At 46.8% G+C, this 22,752-nt stretch overlaps 2 protein-coding genes and 1 pseudogene across 2 annotated transcripts; all 3 read left to right on the plus strand.

Moving 5' to 3' along the window:
- The first annotated feature begins 5,305 nt into the window (after window positions 1–5,305).
- Window positions 5,306–6,259, plus strand: LOC132325862 (taste receptor type 2 member 9-like). Its single transcript, XM_059843413.1, has one exon. The coding sequence runs from the start codon at window positions 5,306–5,308 to the stop codon at window positions 6,257–6,259; it is 954 nt and encodes a 317-aa protein (XP_059699396.1).
- Window positions 6,260–9,332: 3,073 nt separating this feature from the next.
- Window positions 9,333–12,203, plus strand: LOC132325741 (taste receptor type 2 member 123-like; annotated as a pseudogene).
- Window positions 12,204–14,314: 2,111 nt separating this feature from the next.
- On the plus strand, window positions 14,315–15,283 carry LOC132325742 (taste receptor type 2 member 7-like). The gene has a single exon (XM_059843317.1). It carries the CDS (start codon window positions 14,315–14,317, stop codon window positions 15,281–15,283), a length of 969 nt encoding a protein of 322 aa, XP_059699300.1.
- Window positions 15,284–22,752: the final 7,469 nt, after the last annotated feature.

Below are 22,752 nucleotides of genomic sequence, written 5' to 3' on the forward strand. Positions count from 1 at the left end.
TACATTCGCTGGATATAAAAGGACAACAGTCATGCTTCAAACCTGCCTCAAACATTTTGATTTTCTCTGATGGAATTGACTCAATGAAACAACATCTTTATCTCAATTTTGGTTTACCTTTCCTTCTGATGTGTCCCTGTACTGTGGCATATATTATGGGCTGTATCACTGCCTGGCAGTGGCTGGTAGCTCTGTGTGAACACACTGAACCCTGTCACTCCCCAGAGGTGGTCACTGAGCCACAAAGAGCGAGGCAGGAACGGTCCTGGGGAGCTCAGGGGGTGCAGAGCCCCCTTCCCACTCCAGCCCTGCGTGTCCTCTGTGCCCCACTGCCTGCAAGGACAGGATTGCCTGCTCTGTGGGACTGCTCTCCTGGCCTGCTCTGACCTGGAGATGAGATTGGCTTTTCCCACTGCACTCTGGCTCAGTTACAGCCCCAGGAAGGTGGGTTTTGTGCAAGGTGCAATGTGGAATGATGCCACAGCTTCATCTCACCATGACCCACAGGCAGATGTATGGGGTGCCTGGGCCAGGAGCTGCAGCTGGGGGCCTGTGGGCTCTCAGTCAGGTGAGGTCAAGGCTGTCCCATGCTGGGAAAAGACATTTTTAGGCACTTCAATGGACCCAACACTGGACACTGCTCATCTCATCAGTGTCCATTGTGGCTCCTCTGGGAAAACAGAAGACTTGAAGGACTGCAGGCCATGGGAGGGAGCCATGCTGGAGCAGGAGAAGAGTGAAGGAGACAACTTTTTATGTGTCGACTACAGTCCCCATTCCCTGTCCTCCTCTGCTCCTGAGGAGAGGAGGTGGTAGAGAATCTCTGAACGAGTTAAATTGAGCCTGAGATTATTGGGGGGCCAACAACAAAATGTTCTAGTTTTGTGCATGTTCTACATCATCCTACTCTGTGTTCAAGAGGCAATAAATTGTACTGATTTTCCCTGTGTCAAATCTGTTTTGTCTGTTAAAATAATTGGTGAGTGATTCCCCTGTCTTTACTTTGACTCATGAGAAGTTCCATCTTTTCTGCCACCCCTGTCCTATTCCAGAGTGAGACTCAAAACGTGACTGAGTGGGGCTCTGAGAGCTGCCCAAGGACAACTCACCATGGCAGGGCCTGCAAATGTGAAATAGTTCCAGTGTGGAGGAACACATTCCCTGCAGACTGCTCAGGGAGCAGATGCAATGGGAGGGAGCTGCAGGCTGTGGGGCAGTGCTGGGAGTCCCAAGCATGGTGCCAAGGCTTGCACAGCAAAGGGCAAAGGGAGCTGTGGCACCAGCCAGCTGACTGGACACTTAAGACACTCCAGTCATCATGTGCATAGACAGAAAGGACACAAAATCCCAGGGATCCAGTTGTTTGGGTTACCTCCTCAAAGGCTCCCAGCTTCAGCTGCTTCTGTGTCATTGTGCCATGATTAAAGTGCTTTAAAGATCCAGCGGCCTGAGATTCTACTTTGGGAAACCCAGTGCCAAGCTGGGGAGGAAACCTGGTCTGGCTCTGAGTGTGGTCTGTGGAGGGAGTGGAGTGGGGCAGCTGCCCACGGTGAAGGGGCTTTGGTCCCTGCAGTGACAGCCTCTGGTGCTGGGGTGTGACTGTCAGAGGCCTCCTGCGTGGTGAGACAGGAAAGTTTCCTTCACACCAGCATGAACAGAGCAGAACCTGAACTAGTCATTTCTTTTACCAGCACATACTCAGAGGGTCCTTTTACCTCACGCCCAGTGCCAGGTGTGCGTTTCTCCTTCAAAAAGCTTCCTTCCTGCTTCTGATCTGAGAGATAAAACCATTTAGGCCAGAGCAACCTCTCAGCCACTGCAGTATCACTTTTTTCCACAGACTACACATTCTAGCAGGCTGCCTCACCAAGCTACCCATCTCCCCTTAAACTGCAACTGCCCAGAAACAAGCACACAAATAATTAATGTCACTTTATAACATGCTAATTCACCTTCTGGGGCTAGGAAACATTTGGAGTTGAATTTACATTTCCATAACATGTTCATGACACATGCCCCAAGGAGATTTCATTTTGTTTTCCAGGACTGTATCCTGAAACAATTGAGGCCATCTGCGCATTGAAGTCCAGTTATGGATGGAACATATCCCAGCAGTGAGGGCTGAGGAATATTGTGAGAAACAGTCCTGAAGAACAGGGCCAAGGAAGGGAGGGGATAGGTTGCTCCATGTGCTGGAGAAAGAATTCCCCTGCAGCCTGTGAAGAGGACCATGCTGAGGCAGCTGTGCCCTGCAGCCCATGGAGGTCTGTGGTGGAAAGGAGAGGCACCTGCAGACCCAGAGAACTCCACAGCACAATAGGTGGGGTGGGTGTATCCTGAGGGATGGCAGCCCACACAGAGGCCACGCTGGAATCAGCTCATGCTGAAGGACTGCAGCCCAACAGAGAGACCATTGCTAGAGCAGGAAAAGAGTGTGAGGAAAGAGTGGAGGAGACAACTTCTTATGAACTGACTGCAACCCCCATTCCCCATCCCTCTGCACTCATGTAAGGGAAAGATGGAGAGAACCTGGGAAAGAGGCGTCAAACTGATGCGAGGAAGAAGGGGAAGGTGGAGGCAGATGGTTCTAATTTACTCTCTGTTTCTTATCAACCTACAATATTTCCAACAGTCATTAAATAACTTGATTTTGTTCTCAAGACACTTCAATCCATGACAAGAACTGCTGAATGATCTCCCTGTCCTTATTTCAATCCATGAGGTTTTCCATCTTATTTTCCACCCCAGCCCCACCTGTAGGTGAGAGTGAAGGGGCAGCTGAGTGGGAATGTGACAGCTGCACAAGGCCAACCCATCACGTCAGGTGAAACAATAACTAGCTCCAGCAAGAAGACAGCAAAAACACAGTGAACTGATCATTTCTGTCACCAGCTCAGCTCCAGCGGCAGATCATGAGCAGCTCTTCGGGACACATCTCCCCTGTGAAAGGCCGTGAAAAGGCAGGAACAGCCACACGTCCCCCCTTTCCCTGCTGCTGCTCATCCACTACTTCCTCTAACCTGAAAGCCACAAAAAAGGCCGGAAGGACACCTTATTCCCTACATCTAGTGCAACATCCACCCCTCACAACCTCACATGCCACAAGACTCAGCAGGCAAAACCAAGCACTTTACAGATGATACCACACAAAACATCACAGCACCAGTAAAACATGCGGCAGATCCTTTCTTCATTTTCTCTGAAACCCGAGAGAATGTGACAGCTAGCACGGAATCTCTGCCCTGTACACCAGCCCCACTCAGCTGGCACTGGAGGGGACAGGGTGTCCATCAGCACAGCCACCCTGCACAGCCCATGGGAACAGATGCAGGATGTGCCCAGCCTGGAGAAGCTGACACAGGAGAGATGTCAGAAGTCAATGGGAATGGCTGCCCAGTGCTGGCACGGTATGGAAAACTGCTCTGGGTCACATTCCAAGTCTTGATGGTGGCCAATCAATGCAATCAGGAGCATGTGATATGAATATTCATGTCACACCCTATTGGCTCTTATATCCCACAGAAAACATCCCTGTCATCATTTGGAAGAGAGAAAATGCTGGGGGTTCATTTCCTGCAGCCAGAGAGCTCTTGCTTGGGGTTTCATTTTTCCTGCTTCCACCACAGCCTCAGATGAGATCTTCTTGGTTACTGTGGTCCGGATGTGCAAGGCCAAATGTGAAAGGTCCTGGACTAACCCAAAGGGCATGGGCAGGCCATGCCCTACAGAGCTTAACACAACTTTGCCTGGGAAAACCCTCACAGCTTTCGGAGTCTAAATTATTTGGAAGCATTAGAGCACTGCAGTGTGGGGGAAACTCAGCATGGGGCCATCTTTGAAAGCCTTCCCTTTCCCAAGCAGATGAGACTGGAATCCTGGCACAGGGACTTGTCCAGATTTTTACCCTTTCCCTGCATATGCCTAAAATTAAACATGTTGTCTTGGTTGGGAAAGACAGGTGCCTGTAAAAGAAGGCAGGAGCCTCCCCTTAAATGGAGAATACAAACCCTCCCCACCCCTCTGAATTGCTATGAATTTTAAATTAAGGGACTCTCAGGCAAAAAATATGGGAACAGGAAATAACAGTTCTTTAATAGGGAAGAGGAAAAAAAGATAAAAGGATAAAGTAAAACAATGCAGTACACTAGAACAACACTGACAGAGTCAGAACTCAACCTGACACCTTGTGGTCAGGGTGTTGGTAGCAGTCCAGTTGGAAAAAAGTGGCTGCAGTCCTCCTGAGGTGTCAGGTGTGGATCCGTTGGAGCAGGGGGTCCTGTAGAGAAAGGGTGTATTCTTCCTTCGCAGATCCATGGAAGTAGAAGCAGCTACTGTTCTTCTGGAGAATCCAGTGGAGAAACGCCCTGCTGGGGTGTCAGAACCCCCAGATTATATCTGGATAGCAATGCTTGGCTCCTCCCTCTGGGCGGAGCATCTCACAATGGGAAGTTACAGCTCTTATCAGTCATGCCTTGGCATTGAATAGCTTGTTATCTGCAGATGTCCCCTGCCTAGGGAGGAGTGATTATGATCACTCAGGGAGAGAGATAAGGAGAAATTGCCCACTTGACACAAGACAACTGCCATACAGATTGTAACAAAATACATCTAACCTTGCAACCTGGAACACGTGAAAAAATCCAGCTTTATATTCTCTGTCTCCCATTGCCTGCCCCAGTAAGGGGCTCTTCACTTAGGCCTAAGGCAATGCCATTGTAAAAACTAACACGGATTTCAATGCATGTGAAGCATCAAAATAAACTCCGTTTCTCCAGCATCTGGGCTGAATGTTGCAGCACCCAGACTCTCTGACTGAAAAGGACACTGAGTCCCCCTGACCTGCTGAGCACAGCCAGGGCTCGGCAAGATCATCATAGGCAAAAAAGGGACAGAAGAACCAAGATCCTGAAGCCTGACACTGATCAAACAGGGATCACTATCAAAATCAAAACACTCCCTACCGCAGAAAAAACATCTCCACTGTTTGTGACACCCAGCACAACCACCCTGAACCAACATTCAAATAGTCAAGAGTGACACTGGCCCCGGGTAAGGGGATACCCAGCACATTTACATCCCTGCACCTGCCCTGCTGCTCATAGCAGCAGCACAAAATCCCCCCCAGCAGCAGCAGCAGCATCAGCAGCAGCAGCAGCAGCAGCAGCAGCAGCAGCAGCAGCAGCAGCAGCTCTATAAAGCTCCTCTTGCCATCCCTGACACTCCACCAACAGCAGCCACTGACCTGCCTCTGGCTCTGCTGCCACAGCCCCTTTGGCCAGCACAGCTCTGCTCCTCAGCTTGCACCATGGAAGCTTCTCTCTCTCCACAGCAATTCAATGTCACTTCATACAGGACCACAACTGTGGCCATCATCACCCTGGACGTGTTTGCAGGCATGTGGATAAATGCTTTCATCGTTTGTGCGCTTTTCATTGCCTGGGTGAAAAAGAAAACCCTGAACTCCAATGAGAAGATCTTGCTGCTGCTAGGATGCTCCAGGTTTTGGTATTTGTGCTTCACATGGATATACCGCTTCCTTTCAATGATTTATCCCAATTTCCTTTATGTTCAAACCATACGTCAACTAGTTAGATCATTTACAACCTTTTTTAATTATTCCAACTTGTGGATCTCAGCCTGTCTTTGTGGTTTCTACTGCATAAAAATTGCCAATTTCAGGAACAGCTTCTTCATCTACCTGAAAGTAAAAATTGACAGAATGGTGCCCTGGCTCTTGTTGGGGTCAGAGATTTTAGCCTTGGCTATAGGCATCGTTATCAGTCACCTCACTGAAACTCTCGAAAACATCAACAACACTTCCACCAGCCAAGGAAATTTTTGGGAAGTAACTATCCGAAAGGATAAACATCTTTTCTCCTCTTTTTTACTCTCTGGCTTTGGATATGCTGCTTCATTCATGGTAGTAAACTTTGCTGCTGTTTCCCTTCTCTTTTCTCTCTGGAGACACAAGCGCACTATGCAGACAAACTCCATGAAGGACCTCAGCGTGGATGCCCACATCAGAGCCATGAAATCTGTCCTCTCCTTCTTAGTGATGTACAGCATCAACTTTGTATGTTTGATCTTGGCAATAATTTATGCCACGAAGAAAGAAAATATCATGACACTCCTTATATACATATATCTGTGTGCTTTTCCAGGTGTTCATTCCCTTATTCTCATTTTCAGCAATCCCAAGCTGGAAAAGGCACTGCTGAAGATTCTCTCCTGTGTGAAATGTGAGTTTTTCATGAAGTAGGAACTGTGATAGAAGCTGGAGTCCATGCAAAATGCTGATGTTTTACTGAAGAAAACAAGTAACTTTAGATCTAGATCTCCAGGCAGTGTAGATGATAATGATGTTGACTCTTCAACATCCAAGTTAAGAAAACTTCATTTGTATCTTTTGAGCTAAATTATTGTGAGCTAAATACATTATTTCTGTATTTAGATTTAGCTACATCTTTGAGATATATATTTTTTAACAAAGTCAATTAGCCCTGATGGTAGGAATGATGCCTAAGCCCCTGTGTGGTGAAGGGATTAATGTGGGCATGAGAGCCTGCTGGTGGGGTGATGGATCATCAGGCTGAGCCCCTTTACCTCTGCCTGAGCTCAGTGGAAGAGGGAGTGATGCTAATTAAGTGTTCATCCCCTGCCCAAGACTCACAGCCTTTTGCAATCACACCTCTGGGTATCCCCCATCTCCATAGCAGCTGGCTGCCCACCACCATTTACCATTGCAGCAAGAAGGTATTTTGACTGCAGCCTCACCTGCATTTCTCCCAAAAGTATCGATTTGCCATTTCAAATCCTCCCTGGCAGAGGATGACAATATGACCCCACTGTGCACACAGGACAACTGGATTGCTTTGCTCTCCTCCCCAAAGCAGGGAACACCTCTCTGTAAAGATTTGCTCTTCCAAATGTGTCAGATGGTACCCTGGTGAAATTTGGTTCATAGGCCTACCTGGAGGTGAAGCTGAGCTGAATGAATTACCCACTGCTATTCCTTAATTTTTTCTTTCCTCCTAAATATATTTAGAGCTAATCCAATGAGTGTATTTAGTACTGGCAATTCCAAAGTTGTATTTCTACAATAAAATGCCTTAGTTGTCATTCTGTGACTCTGAAAGAGTTCTTCTTGAACATGACAAAACTTAGATGTGGATTTTGCCATTATCAGAAATTAAACTGAGGTGATACCTAGTCCTTTCATCTCTGAAGGCCAGCAAAGGCTTTATTTTCTGCCACATTTCTATAATCTTAATGAACAGAAAATGTACAAGACTGGAACATAAACTGGCTTTAAAAAATGGAATAACAATACTGCCAACCTGAGAGCAACGTTTTTGTATTCACAGAATGAAATGGCTGCAATGAATAGGTATCTCCCAATTTTGGTTTGCCTTTCCTTCTGATGTGGCCCTGTGCTGTGGCATATATCATGGGCTGTATCACTGCCTGGCAGTGGCTGGTAGCTCTGTGTGAACACACTGAGCCCTGTCACTCCCCAGAGGTGGTCACTGAGCCACAAAGAGCGAGGCAGGAACGGCCCTGGGGAGCTCAGGGGGTGAAGAGCCCCCTCCCCACTCCAGCCCTGCATATCCTCTGTGCCCCACTGCCTGCAAGGACAGGATTGCCTGCTCTGTGGGACTGCTCTCCTGGCCTGCTCTGACCTGGAGATGAGATTGGCTTTTCCCACTGCACTCTGGCTCAGGGAAACAGCCAGCTAACAGGCTTTGCTCTCAACTGGGGAAACAGCTTGAGGAGTCAGGAGTGGAGGAGACAACTTGTTAAGAGCTGACTGCAGCCCCTGCTTGACTTGCCCCTGTGCTGCTGTGTGGGAGGACATGGAGGAGCTGGGGATGAAGGAGAGAAGTTGAGCCTCAGATGAAAAGGGGGTGGAGGCAGTACCATTAGTTTTCTATTCTTTTCCCATTATCCTGCTCTATTTTCTCAATTTAAATAAACTTAATTCATTTTCCTCATGTCAAATGCATTTGGTGCACACAGTAACTGATTAGTCATCTCCCTGCCATTATTTCAAACCCTGAGTTTTTCATCCTGTTTTCACCCCAGCCCTTCCTATGGGTGAGAGAAAAGGAAGAGCTTAGTGGAGTTCTGGCTTCTCCCTGAGTTCAAATCATCTCAGCAGGTGAAACATGAAAGAGTGCCAGAATATACAAAACAGAACCTGAACTGGTCACTTCTACCAGCAGCTCAAGTCCAGAGGCAGATTGTAAGCAGCTCTTCTGGACACATCTCCCCTGTGAAAGGTCTTGAAAGGACAGGAACAGCCACACATCCCTTCTTCCCCTGCTGCTGCTCCTGAACTTCATCCTTTAACATGAAAATCCTCACCACTTTGATGGGAAAGCCTTGGGAGATCCACCTTATTCCCTACATCTAGTGCAACATCCATCCCTCACAACCTCACATGCCACAAGACTCAGCAGGCAAAACCAAGCACCTTACAGATGTTACCACACAAAACATCACAGCCACAGAGAACCACAGAGGAATCCCTTCTTCCATTTCTAACCTCTGAGAATGTGACAGTGTCCTGGTTTAGGGCAAATTTGGGAGAGAATCCCCAAAAAGGGCTTCTCCAAAAAAACAAACCCACACGGCCCCTCCCCCAACCGGTTCGGGAAGAATTCCTCGGAGAGAAGTGGAAAGAACCTGCTTATTTGACAAGCACAGCACCCCCCAGCACACACAATGAACAATACCGGATGACACCACTCTTCCACTGCTCTGAAAAAGATGACAAATTCAGAAAAGTCTCTCCTGAGGGTTTGCTCTGTTATCAGTCGCTCCGGCGCTGAGGCAGCTGCTGCAGTCACAAGGTGTAAACTCTCTCTCCGTGTTCCAAATCCCAGTCTGGAGCAGTCAGCAGGTCCAACGGGGTGGGGGGAACAGTCCAGAAAGGAATTTGGACTGTTTAGCTAAATTAACTAATGAAGAGAGGGGAGAAAAAAGCAAGAGCAAGCAAAGCAGAAGCGAAGCAGAAGCAAGAGCAAAAAGCAAAAAGCAAAAAGCAAAAAGCCAGGACAAGAAGCAAAAAAACAGCAACATGCACTGGTGCTATCTGGATGTCCCGCCGAGTGGCTGATAAGAGGCCAAAACAAAACCTTCACTCCACCAGTCTTAAAGGCACAGAACATAATATCCAGCGTGAATTTCACACACACGAATGGGGATAACAGTCACCCTAGGACAGACAGCCAGCACAGAATCTCTGTCCTGTACACCAGCCCCACTCAGCTGGCACTGGAGGGGACAGGGTGCCTACCAGCACAGCCACCCTGCACAGCCCATGGGGACAGATGCAGGATGTGCCCAACCTGGAGAAGCTGACACAGGAGAGATGTCAGAAGTCAATGGGAATGGCTGCCCAGTGCTGGCACGGTATGAAAAACTGCTCTGGATCACATTCCAAGTCTTGATGGAGGCAAATCAATGCAATCAGGAGCATGTGATATGAATATTCATGTCACATCCTGCTGGCTCTTATATCCAACAGAAAACATCCCTGTCATCATTTGGAAGAGAGAAAATGCTGGGGGTTCATTTCCTGCAGCCAGAGAGCTCTTGCTTGGGATTTCATTTTTCCTGCTTCCACCACAGCCTCAGATGAGATCTCCTTGGTTACTGTGGTCCGGATGTGCAAGGCCAAATGTGAAAGGTCCTGGACTAATCCAAAGGGCATGGGCAGGCCATGCCCTACAGAGATTAACACAACTTGCCTGGGAAATACCTCACAGCTTTCAGGGTCTAAATTATTTAGAAGCATTAGGGCACTGCAGTGTGGGGGAAACTCAGCATGGGGCCATCTTTGAAAGTCTTCCCTTTCCCAAGCAGATGAGATTGGAAACCTGGCACATGGACTTTTCCTGATTTTTACCTGTATCCACTGTATGCTCTGAATTAAACTTGTAATATGTACCGGCTTTTTTTTCTTGGCTCCCACCACCGGCCCTAATAAGGGGCTCTACACCTACTCTTAAAGCAATGCCATTGGTAAAACAAACATTGATTTCAGTGCCTGCGAAGCATCAAAATACACTCCACTTCTCCAGCATCTGGGCTGAACATTGCAGCACCCAGACTCTCTGACTGAAAAGGACACTGAGTCCCCTGACCTGCTGGGCACAGCCAGGGCTCGGCATGATCATCATAGGCAAAAAAGGGACAGAAGAACAGAGATCCTGAAGCCTGACACTGATCAAACAGGGATCAGTATCAAAATCAAAACACTCTCCATCACAGGAAAAACATCTCCACTGTTTGTGACACTCAGCACAACCACCCTGAACCAACATTCAAATAGTCAAGAGTGACACTGGCCCCAGGTAAGGGGATACCCAGCACGTTTACATCCCTGCACCTGCCCTGCTGCCCAGGGCAACAGCACCAAAATCCCCCCCAGCAGCAGCAGCAGCAGCACTACAAAGCTCCTCTTGCCACCCCTGACACTCCACCAACAGCAGCCACTGACCTGCCTCAGGCTCTGTTGGCCGGCACAGCTCTGCTCCTCAGCTCACACCATGGAAGCTTGTCACTCTCCACAGCAATCCAATGTCACTTCATACAGGGCCACAACTGTGGCCATCATCACTATCTTGATTTAAAAAGACAGGTGTCTGCTAAGGAAGGCAGGAGTCTCCTTTGTAATAGAAAATATAAACCCCCTCCCTCTGAATTATTATAATTTAGAAATTAAGGGGCTCTCAGGAAAAGATAGGGGAATAGGAATAACTGTTCTTTACTAAGAAAATTATAAATATAAATTGAATGGTACAAAGAAAAACTACTCACAGAGTCAGAATACGACCTGACACCTTGTGGGTCAGGGTGGTGGCAGCAGCCTGATTGAATGGTGGCTGCAGCCCTCCTGCAGTGACAGGTGTGGTTCTGTTGAAGCAGTGATCCTGTAGAAGGGTGGAGTTTTCCTCTGAAGGTGCAGTGGTGATGTAGATGGGCCTGGGCTTCCTCTGGGAATCCAGTGGGAAAGGCTGGCTGTGGTACTCCAAATCTCAGATTATATCCAGGTAGGAATGCTTGGCTCCTCCCCCTGGGTGGAACATCTCCCAGTGGGATGATGTAATTTTATCAGCCATGCAGTGACACTCAATGGCCCATTAACAGAAGATATCTCCTCTGAGGGAAGATTAGTCTTGGCAGAGATAAAGAAAACTGTCTCACCTGGTTTTAACAGGTGGCCCAATTAACAGAAGAAAACTGCCCCACCTCTAACAGATGGCAATAGAATACACACCCACAGCTACATCTCCCAACCTAAAACAATCACCCTCTGGGCATTTCCGGGCATGTAGATAAATGCTTTCCTTGTTTCTGTGCTTTGTATTGCCTGGGTCAAAAAGAAAACCCTGAACTCTAATGAGAAGATCTTGCTGCTACTGGGAGGCTGCAATTTTTTTTTATTTACGCATCTCATCGGGATATTCTTTTGTTTTAATAATACATCCCTATCACTTTTGTGTTCCTCTAATACTTGAATCTCTTGCAGGTTTTAAAAGTTTTTTTAATTATTCAAACATACAGTTGTCAGCCTGTCTTTACAAGTTTTTTATTGTATAAAAATTGCCAATTTCAGGAACAGCTTCTTCATCTACCTGGAAGTAAAAATTGACAAGATTGTACCATGGCTCATGTTGAATCTGTACTTTTGGCCTTTATTTTCAGCATTCTTGTCTATGGCATCCCTAATGCAACACACTGTAACAATCACAATGGCAGCAGTCAAGGATATTATCTGAAACACATTATCAGAGTGGATGAACATTCACTGCCTATTTTTTTTTTTCATAGGATTTGTGTTTTCCACTTCATTAACAGCAGCTGTCTTTTCTGTTGTTTTCATTCTCTTTTCTCTCTGGAGACACAAATGCAAGATGCAGAAAAATTCCATGAACAGCCTCAGCATGGATGCCCATATCAAAGCCATGAAATCTATTCTCTCCTTTTTTATAATGTATAGTATTAACTTCATATTTTTGATCCTGTCACCAATTAATTCAACAAAGAAAGAAAATTATGTGGCATTTCTTAGTTTACTATTTCTGTATACTTTTCCAGGTGTTCATTCCCTTATTCTGATTTTCAGCAATCCTAAGCTGGAAAAGACACTGATAAGGATTCTATCCTGTGTCAAGTGCAAGGATTGCATGAGGTAGGAACTGTAATAAATGCTGGAGCCTATGCAAAGTCTTTGGATTTCACTAGAAGACACAAGTCAATTTATCTCTAATGCAACTCTCTGGGCAGTGTAGATGATACAGATGCTCTTTCTTTAGCACCAAAGTTAAGAATAAATCTTTCAAATTCCTTCAGTCAAATGAGTATGAATTAGATTATTGCTACTATTTCATTTTGGTATTTCTTTGAGTTCAATTCTTGTCAATGAAAAAATTCATTTAGGTCTTATACATGGGCTGGATGCAAAGGGACAATAAGAGTACTGCAAACCTTCCTCAAGTGCTTTGGCACTTGCTGATTGAAAAATGACTGTACTCAGCATCAGGTTTATTTGTGTTTGGGTTTATATTTCTTTCTGCTGTGTCTCTGTTTTTTGCAATATTATCACTTGTAACACTAGGGGTAGTGGCTTTGCCTTGAAGAATTGCAGTCTGAGGAGTTCCCAAATTGGAGACATCTCATCCTGAAGGACTGCAGACCACGGATGGGATCCACACTCTAGCAGGGAAGAAAGCGTGAAGAGGAAGGAGTGGAAGAGAAAACTTTTTATAGACTGACTGCAACCCCTATTCAATGTCACCCTGCACCATGTTGGGGAGGAGGTGGAGAAGCCGGGAATGAATGAGTGAATTTTGAGCTGTGATGAAGAAGGGTGAAAGGGGCAGTGCTCTAGTTTTGTGCTTGTTCCTCAACATCCTACTCTATATTCAAACAGCAATAAATTAAATAAATTTTTTGAAATTTAAGTCTGTTTTCTCCATGACAGTAACTGGTGGGTGATCTCCCTGTCCTTATCTCAACCCATGAGCTTTTCCATTTTCTATTTTCCCTCTTGACCTGTTGCTGAGTAAGAGTGAAGAAGAGGCTGGCTGGAGGGTCTGGCAGGTGTCCAAGATTAACAATCTACAGCAGGTCATGTAAATATTAAATAATTCCAACATCAACAGAACAGAATCTAACTGTTCATTTCTTTCACCACCTGGCTCAGAGGGACAATTTACTGCATACTCAGTGCCAGGTGCATATTTTTCATATTATCACCTTCAAGAAGATTTGCTCCTGTTCATGAAATGAGAGAAACAACCTTTTAAACCAGAGTAACATCTTAATCACAGAAATATTTCCTTTTCCCAAGACCACCCAGTCTCCACAGGGGGTGGCAGGTAAAATTCTTGGTGACTCTCTGCCCTTCATCAATGACACGGGAGGGGATGGCTTTGAACTAAAAGCAGACCCTGTGTTTTAAAGATCCAATCCACACATTCCATGCATTGAAAACCTGGTATTTGAGACTCTGATTTTATATTATTTTGTTTTCAAGGGGCCAGATTCCCCATGCAGAGCTGAGCCTAAAACTCAGCCATGGTGTGGTCCTGCACAGTCCCAGCACAGATAGTTCAACTACACACAGGTTGTAACAGAAATAACTTCTATTCAAAAAGATATGGAAAGAAGAAGAAAAAAGCAAGCAAGCAAGCAAACAAACAAACTAGGAAAAAAGCCCCAACAACCCCACAGAGTGTTTTCTATTCATTCAGGAAAAGAGAAGGAAACTCACATCAAAGCCTTAAGCGGAGAATAGGCACTATGAGGAAATCAAAAATTCCCTCAAGGCAATAGTCTGCCCATCATAAATATAAAAACATAACAAAAGAAATAACATTTAAAAATAAATGCAATCAAAAATTAAATCGGACATAGTAGGTGACAAAGGAATAGAAGGACCAAGATCCTGAAGCCTGACACTGATCAAACAGGGATCAGTATCAAAATCAAAACATTCTCCACCACAGAAAAAAACATCTCCGCTGTTTGTGACACTCAGCACAACCACCCTGAACCAACATTCAAATAGTCAAGAGTGACACTGGCCCCAGGTAAGGGGATACCCAGCACATTTACATCCCTGCACCTGCCCTGCTGCCCAGAGCGGTGGCACCAAATCCCCCCCAGCAGCAGCAGCAGCAGCAGCAGCTCTATAAAGCTCCTCTTGCCATCCCTGACACTCCACCAGCAGCAGCCACTGACCTGCCTCAGGCTCTGCTGCCACAGCCCCTGGCCAGCACAGCTCTGCTCCCCAGATCACACCATGGAAGTTTCTCCCTCTACACAGCAATTCAATGTCACCTCATATGGAGCCATAACTGTGGCCTTCATTACCCTGGAGGCGTTTCCTGGCATGTGGATAAATTCGTTCATTGTTTGTGTGCTTTGCATTGACTGGGTGAAAAAGAAAACCCTGAACTCTAATGAGAAGATCTTGCTGCTGCTGGGATGCTCCAGGTTTTGCTATTTGTGCTTCTCATGGGTATATAAATTTCTTTCCTTTATTTATCCCAATTACCTTTATGTTCCCACCATACTTCAACTAGCTGTATTTTTTCAAGCCTTTTTCAATCATTGCAACTTGTGGTTTTCTGCTTCTCTTTGTGGTTTTTATTGTATAAAAATTGCCAATTTTAGCAACAGGTCCTTCATCTACCTGAAAGTAAAAATTGACAGAATAGTGCCCTGGCTCTTGTTGGGATCAGGGATTTTAGCCTTGGCTGTCGGCATCGTTGCCTATGACATCGCTGACAAACCGCACTGCAACAGCAATTCCACTGGACGAGGAAATTTTGGGACAGCAAGTATCAAAATGGATAAGCATTTTTTCCCTTCTTTTTTTCTTGCCGGCTTTGAATATGCTGCTTCATTCATGGTTGTCATCTTTGCTGCTGTTTTCCTTCTCTTTTCTCTCTGGAGACACAAGCGCACAATGCAGACAAACTCCATGAAGGATCTCAGCATGGATGCCCACATCAGAGCCATGAAATCTATTTTCTCCTTCTTAGTGATGTACAGCATCAACTTTGTATGTTTGGTCTTAAATATGGTTTATGTCACAAAGAAGAGAAATCATATGACATTTCTCATTGTAGTATTTCAGTACATTTTTCCAGGTCTTCACTCCCTTATTCTGATCTTCAGCAATCCCAAATTAGAAAAGGCACTGTTAAAGATTCTTCCCTTACAAAGAAGTGTAATGCGCACGGTTTGCATGAGTCAGAAACTGTAATAAAATCTGGAGCACATTCAAAATGGTAATATTTCATTATAGTAAACAAGTAGTTTAATCTCTAGTGCAACTCTCCACGCATTGTAGATGATAGAAATGTTCTCATCACTGATATTAAGAATATATCAAATACTATGAACTAAATTAATCTGAATTTCACAATATATTTTCAATTATAATTTCATGTAGATAATTCTTTAACTATTGTCAGTAACAAAGTAATTTAGACCGGGTACAGGGGTTGGCTGATAAAAAAGGGGCAATAAAAATACTGCAAACAGACCACCAAATGCTCTGGCATTTTCTAATCGAAACAACTGAAGTTAACTGCAGAGTTTATCATCTCTTTTGGTTTACCTTTCCTTCTGCTGTGGCCCTGTGCTGTGGCATATATTATGGGCTGCATCACTGCCTGGCAGTGGCTGATGGGTCTGTGTGAACACACTGAGCCCTGTCACTCCCCAGAGGTGGTCACTGAGCCACAAAGAGAGAGGCAGGAACGGCCCCGGGGAGCTCAGGGGGTGCAGAGCCCCCTCCCCACTCCAGCCCTGCATGTCCTCTGTGCCCCACTGCCTGCAAGGACAGGATTGCCTGCTCTGTGAGACTGCTCTCCTGGCCTGCTCTGACCTGGAGATGAGATTGGCTTTTCCCACTGCACTCTGGCTCAGGGAAACACCCAGGTTTTGTTCTGGATGAGGGAAACAGCATGAAAAAGGAATGGAGAAGGCAACTCACTGTGGACTGATTGCCCTTCCATTTTCCTTCCCCCTGTGCTGCTGTGGGGGAGGAGGTGGAGGAGCTGGGAATGAAGGAGTGAAATTGAGCCTCAGATGAAAGGGTGGAAGAGGCAGCAGGATCTAGTTTATTTCTCATCATCCTAGTATACTTTCAGTAGGTAAATAAATTCAATTAATTTTCTCCACATCAAGTCTGTTTTGTCTGTGACAGTAAATGGTGAGTGATTTCACGGTATATCTCGATCCACCAGCTTTGCATCCTATTTTCCACTGCATTTATGGGTGACACTGAAGGAAGAGCTGGGTGGGCATCTGGCTGCTCCCTAAGGTGAACCAACCACAGCAGGTGAAACATGCAGAACAGAGCAGAACAGAACCTGAACAGGTCACTTCTACCAGCAGCTCAGCTCCAGAGGCAGATTGTAAGCAGCTCTTCTGGACACATCTCCCCTGTGAAAGGCCTTGAAAGGACAGGAACAGCCACACATCCCTTCTCCCCCTCCTGCTGCTCCTGAACTTCATCCTTTAACATGACAATCCCAACCACTTTCACAAAAAAGCCCTGGGAGATCCATCTCATTCCCTACATCTAGTGCAACATCCATCCCTCACAACCTCACATACCACAGACTCAGCAGGAAAATCCAGAACATCGCAGATATTACCACACAAAACACCATAGCCCCAGAGAACCACACTCGGGTCCCTCCTTCTATCCCCATGAAACCCCTGAGAAAGTGACAGCCAGCACAGAATCCCTGTCCTGTGCACCAGCCCCACTCAGCTGGCACTGGAGGGGACAGGGTGTCCATCAGCACAGCCACCCTGCACAGCCCACGGGGACAGATGCAGGATGTGCCCAGCCTGGAGAAGCTGACACAGGAGAGATGTCAGAAGTCAACGGGAATGGCTGCCCAGTGTTGGCAGGGTGTGGAAAACTGCTCTGGGTCACATTCCAAATTTTATGACTGAGAAGTGAAAGTGTTAAAACTGCTTTTGCCATGGACAGTGTTGATGAGCAGAAGCAGAACTCAGGAGCAGTTGCACACCATTCCTATTTACAGAAACATAAAAATGGCTGGGGACAATGCTAAAAAAAAGGCAGCGCTCCAATACCCTTGGTAGTCACAGCTGTCAGAAAGCAGCAAGGAAGGAGCACAATTTCCCTTTTGCTGGGCCAGGAATGGAAGATACAGGCTGTTGGACCCATGTGTCCAGTGAAAGCTCAACATTAATATCTCAGCTTCATCCAGGAGAAGCAAGTATATCCCACTTCCAAGAAATGAGACAGGCATTGCCAGAGGCTGCAAGTCCATGCAGAGCCCTCCTGGTTGACTCAGTGACAGAAGCAAAGATGCAAAGGCCACAGACATCAGCAGAGCAAGCAGAACCACAGTCAAGATGCTTTTGTGAATCAGGTAGGATCAAGACTATTTTTTTCCCTGGCAATATGTGTAACTGCCATTGCAGTAACTCTAAACATTGCAGTGATTTACAGTATTGGTATATTTAAACTTTTTCTTTAGTTGTTTTTATTTTTGAGATCAGATGCATTGAAACACACAGAGAGACTGAAGCACTTCTAGCTCTTAAGGTCATTGTTTACAGTGTATCTCTAAGGATGCACTCTTTTAGCCTTCTGCTTCTTCCATTCACCCAAATATTACACTGCAGATCCACCTCTGAGCACTTACAATGCCTTTGCTCTGCATTGCAAGTGCTCAGAGGCACCAGACAGGGCACACTACTGCTTCCCCCTTTTCCCCCCATTTTTCTTTGGAATGGAGGCTGTACACTTCTCCCAGAAACATGGTGGATTTTTCTTAAGCTCTTCCTTCTTGAGTTCCCACTCTTCATCTCTCTGGTCTAAGGGGATTTTTCTCAGTGCAGCTTTCCTGCGGTAGTTCCTGCTCTCCACCTCTGCTCTAGGAGAGAAACCAAGGGTGAGCACAGCACACACATCTCTGTTCACAGGTGCCCATCTGCAGGGTCAGGGGCTGTGTCTCAGTCTGGTCAAAACCCTGACGCCACCAGCACCTGAGAAACACAACAGTGTGTCCAGCATGGTACAGCCCCAACTTCCCCTCACAGGGAGCCCCTGGCCCCAGCACTGCCTGGATCCAGACATGGACATTCCAAGTGTAAATCTTGCCCAAGAGAAGATAAACCCTTTCCTCTTCCTGCACGGCTCGGATTTTGTAGGCACTCAGCATTCAGGAATCTCTGTTAGAAGCACCATCCAATATCAAGAAAAATCCTTTTTTTCTGTAATAGAGCATTTCTGTCACATGAGTGACATGCTGCTCTAGCTGCCAGCACAGAGCAAAGTCAGCAGCTCCATATTGATGGATCTCATCACATGGGCTTTCTATGTCATAGAATCACAGAATGGTTTCAGTTGGAAGGGACATCATCTCATTCCATACCTTCTGCCATGGACAGGGACACCTTCCCCCTAGACCAGGTTGCTCAAAGCCCCACCCAGCTTGGCCTTGAACACTTCCAGGGATGGGGCAGCCACAGCTTCTCTGGGCAACCTATGCCAGAGCCTCACCACCCTCACAGTCAAGAATTTATTCCTAGTATATCTAATCCTGCCTACCCAGGCCATTCCCCCTTGTCCAAAGTCCCTCTCCAGCTCTCTTGTAGGCTCTCCTCAGGTATTGAAAGGTGCTCTAAGGTCTCCACACAGCCTGTGTTTGACAGTGGTGGTTGATGCCCCAAGGCTGCTGGTGTTTAAGAGGCATTTGGCCCTTCAGAAGATGCTTTAAACTCTGGTCAGACCTGAAGTGGTCAGGCCGTAGGACTAGCAGTAGGTCCCTTCCAACTGAACTACCCTATTGTCTTCTATTAAGTATCTGCTCCCAAGGGCAAGTGTTTGTTTATTTATTTATTCATTTATTCATCAGTATATATATGCCCTGCTCTTAGCAGGACCCTTTGGTACAATTTCAACAGCTGGCACTTTGCCGAGAGGCTGGCTGCAGACGTGGGCTGAGGGTCTCTCTGCCATTCTTGGCAGGTCTCATAGCATCAAGAGTAAAGCCCTTCTCTTGCAAACCAAATCTAATGCAAAATATGCATTTGCTATTCAGAAGCAGCTGCTTTGAAAGCAGCTGTTTCCTAACTTTTACATGTTCATGCAAACCTCAGCGAGTGGTACCGAGACTCAGCAGCGGAATATTCCTAATATTTGCATGTTAATAATATTTCCATGTTGATACATGTAATATTTCCATGTGGGTGCAGTCATCAGCACAATTCAGTGAGCCAGCCCAGGTAGGCAGGTAGTTCATGCAGCTGGCAACACCTGGGCATCAACAAACAGCATGCAAGGGTCATATGGTGCTAGATGTGGCTGAATTTGGATTCAGGAAGGATTTGGATGCTCATAGGCCTGTGTAGATATGCACATCAGCCCTGCAGTTGGTGCAGACCCTCAGATGGTTTTAAAAATTGCCTTTTCTCTCTTTTTGCATGACAGGCACATATCCAAAACTGACAGGGAAGATAACAAAATGTTCCTCATATTTATATATCACACATACTACTGTGAGGACAGCAGAGATGCTCTGTGCTGCACAGCATTTTGTGCAAGCACACTCTTAATTCTCTGTCTGCAGCACGCACAGTACTGCCCTGTACCCTTTGGCACTGCCTGACCCTGGACATCACCTCTGGGACCTTCTGCACATCTGAAGGAGCAGTCAGTAACCGAAATTACACTACGAGTGACAACCGTTCCTCCTAGTTTACTCCAAGTTTGCTGATGTGACGCCAGTGTGTGAGGGTGAAAGCATCCACTGTGATCATAAATTATAGTGGCTGGTTTCAAAAAGTATTCCTGAGCCTCAGTGATAAACTCTTGGCTGGCTTATGCCCATGAGGTGATTGCACAGGCTTTGTGTGTATTATGAAATGTTCTAGACTGGGCATTTGAAGCATCTTCCTAGTCATCAGATCTCCCAGCCATGCTGAGCCATGCAGCTGTGGGGTGAGTCAGGCCAGCATGTGGTTCTGAAAGACAAATTTTCTACCTTAAATCAGTCATACACCCCAGAAAGCCCTTCATCAGCTGACCTGAGTCACCATAGGCTGTTGCTAAGGTGTCTCAGACCAGGATGTCAATCATTCTGGCAATCAACCTGTCAATCATTCTCCCAAGCACCTTGGCATGCCACAGGCATTGCCCATTGGCCTCATCCAGGCAATTCCCCTACCCCTTGCTCCCATGGCTCTGGGGCACATCCAGAGCACAGCAAATGCTACAGACTTGTCAGGAATTACTGGTGAGATTAGTGCAAAACAGACAGCATTGAAGAGGCAAGTAATTGCTGTAAATTTTTCATCCAAGGGGCAGAAGCCTGCAAACTTTCACCCTCTGGGTTAGAGAATATTTACCTGTTCTGGTATAGAAACTAAGTGTGCCGAGAGCTGAGAAGAGTATAAAGAGAATCTCCACTGTGTCCTGGCAGCTGGGGTGGATGTTCAAAGGCAAGGTTCCTTCCACTCACCATGCCACTAGTGCTACATGGAGCAAGTGGATTGCTCTTATCACTCAGCGCGCCCGTATAGGTAAACTGAATCTCCCTGGGATTTTGGAGGTAATTACAAATTGGCCCAAAGGTGAGAATTTCGGTGTCACAGATGAAGAACAAGAACCAGTGACACGTGCTGAAGAGACTTCTCCATATTACCAACTGCCACCAGAGGAAACACGCTACGCTCTTTTCACAGACGGTTCCTGTCGCATCGTAGGGATAAACCGGAAGTTGAAAGCAGGCGTATGGAGCCCCACATGACAGGTCACTCAAGCTACTGAAGGAGAAGGTGGATCAAGCCAACTTGCTGAGCTCAAAAGGCTGTTCAGCTGTCCCTGGACACTGCTGAGAGAGAGAAATGGCCAAGGCTCTACCTTTACACTGATTCATGGGTGGTAGCCAATGCTCTGTGGGATGGCTGGAGAGGAGGAAAGAGGCCAATTGGCAGCGTAGGGGAAAACCAATTTGGGCTGCTGATGAGTGGAAAGACATCGCTACCAGGGTAGGGAGGCTACCTGTGAAGGTCCGCCATGTAGATGCCCATGTCCCCAAGAGCAGAGCCAATGAGGAGCACCAACACAATGAGCAGGTAGACCAGGCTGCAACGATAGGGGTGTCCAAGATAGACCTAGATTGGGAGCACAAGGGAGAGTTATTCCTATCTCGATGGGCCCATGATGCCTCAGGCCATCAGGGTAGAGATGCCACCTACTAAGTGGGCATGAGACCGAGGGGTGGATCTTACCATGGACAGTATTTCTCAGGTCATCCATGACTGCGAGACGTGTGCTGCCATCAAGCAGGCCAAGCGAGTGAAGCCCCTATGGTATGGTGGGCGGTGGTCCAAGTACAAGTATGGGGAGGCCTGGCAGATCGACTACATCACACTGCCCCAGACACGCCAAGGCAAGCGCTACGTGCTGACCGTGGTGGAAGCCACCACGGGATGGCTGGAGACCCACCCTGTGTCTCATGCTATGGCCCATAACACCATCCTGAGCCTTGAAAAGCAGGTCCTTTGGAGGCATGGTGCAGCCTCTCTCCTGCGGCCGCAGGGGCTGTGCGGGTGTCCGGCTAGGGTGCCCCCAGCCCGGCTGAAGATGTCCGCACGAAGTGCCACTCTCGGATTCCCTCCGGACCCTGGTAGTGGTTACCATCTGTGGCGTGGGTGGCACAGGCGGATCTCGGCTACGAGGTACCGAAGCAAAGGAAGGAGGAGGGATGCCTGTATAAGTACCAAGGATCTTTTAATCTTCTTTCCTGCTGGGTTCAGGGACAGGCGACAAAGTGGGTCTGGAGGGGGGGGTGGCGCTGATAAAGGGAGTGGGTGTGATAGGAGAAGACACAAAGCTTACCAATCACGAGGTCCCAGGGAGGAGCGTGGGTTACAGCTAAGCCACTGAGGATCACACAGGGAGGGGAAAAACTCCAGGGACAAATCATACATCAAATTAAGGAATGACTGACACAGAGAATTCTCGAGATAAGGGGGGTGGTTACCATGACAGGCAGGGGAGGGAAGGGCAGCTCCAATAGGGAGAAACCATTGTGAGGGAAGTACATGGGGGGGAACTGAGGACAGAACCATTATTGAGTTACAAAAGGAATAACCGATTCTAAAAACACACAATGCCACAGCATGGTACCCCTGAGAGGATTGAGTCAGACAATGGGACTCATTTCAAGAACAGCCTTATCAACACCTGGGCTAGGGAACATGGCATTGAGTGGGTGTACCATATCCCCTACCACGCACCAGCTGCAGGCAAAGTAGAGAGGTACAACGGACTACTACTACTACTAAAAACCCAGTTGAAAGCCTTCGGTGGGGGATCTTTCAAAAATTGGGACCAGCATTTAGCAAAGGCTACCTGGTTAGTCAACACCCGAGGTTCCACCAACCGAGCAGGTCCTGCCCAGTCTGAGTCCCTGAATATAATAGATGGAGATAAAGTCCCAGTGGTACATGTCAGAAGTTTGTTAGGGAAGACCGTGTGGGTCAATTCTTCCTCGAGTACAGACAAACCCATTAGTGGGGTTGTCTTTACTCAGGGACCAAGTTGCAGTTGTTGGATAATGCAAAGAGATGGAACGACACGATGTGTACCTCAGGGAGAACTGACTGTGGGGTGAGAATGATATGCAAATATCACTGTTTGTTAGATGTTATTACCATTGTCTGTACATTAAA

This window comes from Haemorhous mexicanus, chromosome 3, assembly GCF_027477595.1.
Source record: "Haemorhous mexicanus isolate bHaeMex1 chromosome 3, bHaeMex1.pri, whole genome shotgun sequence".
NCBI classification, from domain to species: Eukaryota; Metazoa; Chordata; class Aves; order Passeriformes; family Fringillidae; genus Haemorhous; species Haemorhous mexicanus.

What these genes read in the sequence shown, in the direction of transcription:
- LOC132325862 (XM_059843413.1), top strand. Translation starts at nt 5,306, where the DNA reads ATGGAAGCTTCTCTCTCTCCACAGCAATTCAATGTCACTTCATACAGG.
- LOC132325742 (XM_059843317.1), top strand. Translation starts at nt 14,315, where the DNA reads ATGGAAGTTTCTCCCTCTACACAGCAATTCAATGTCACCTCATATGGA.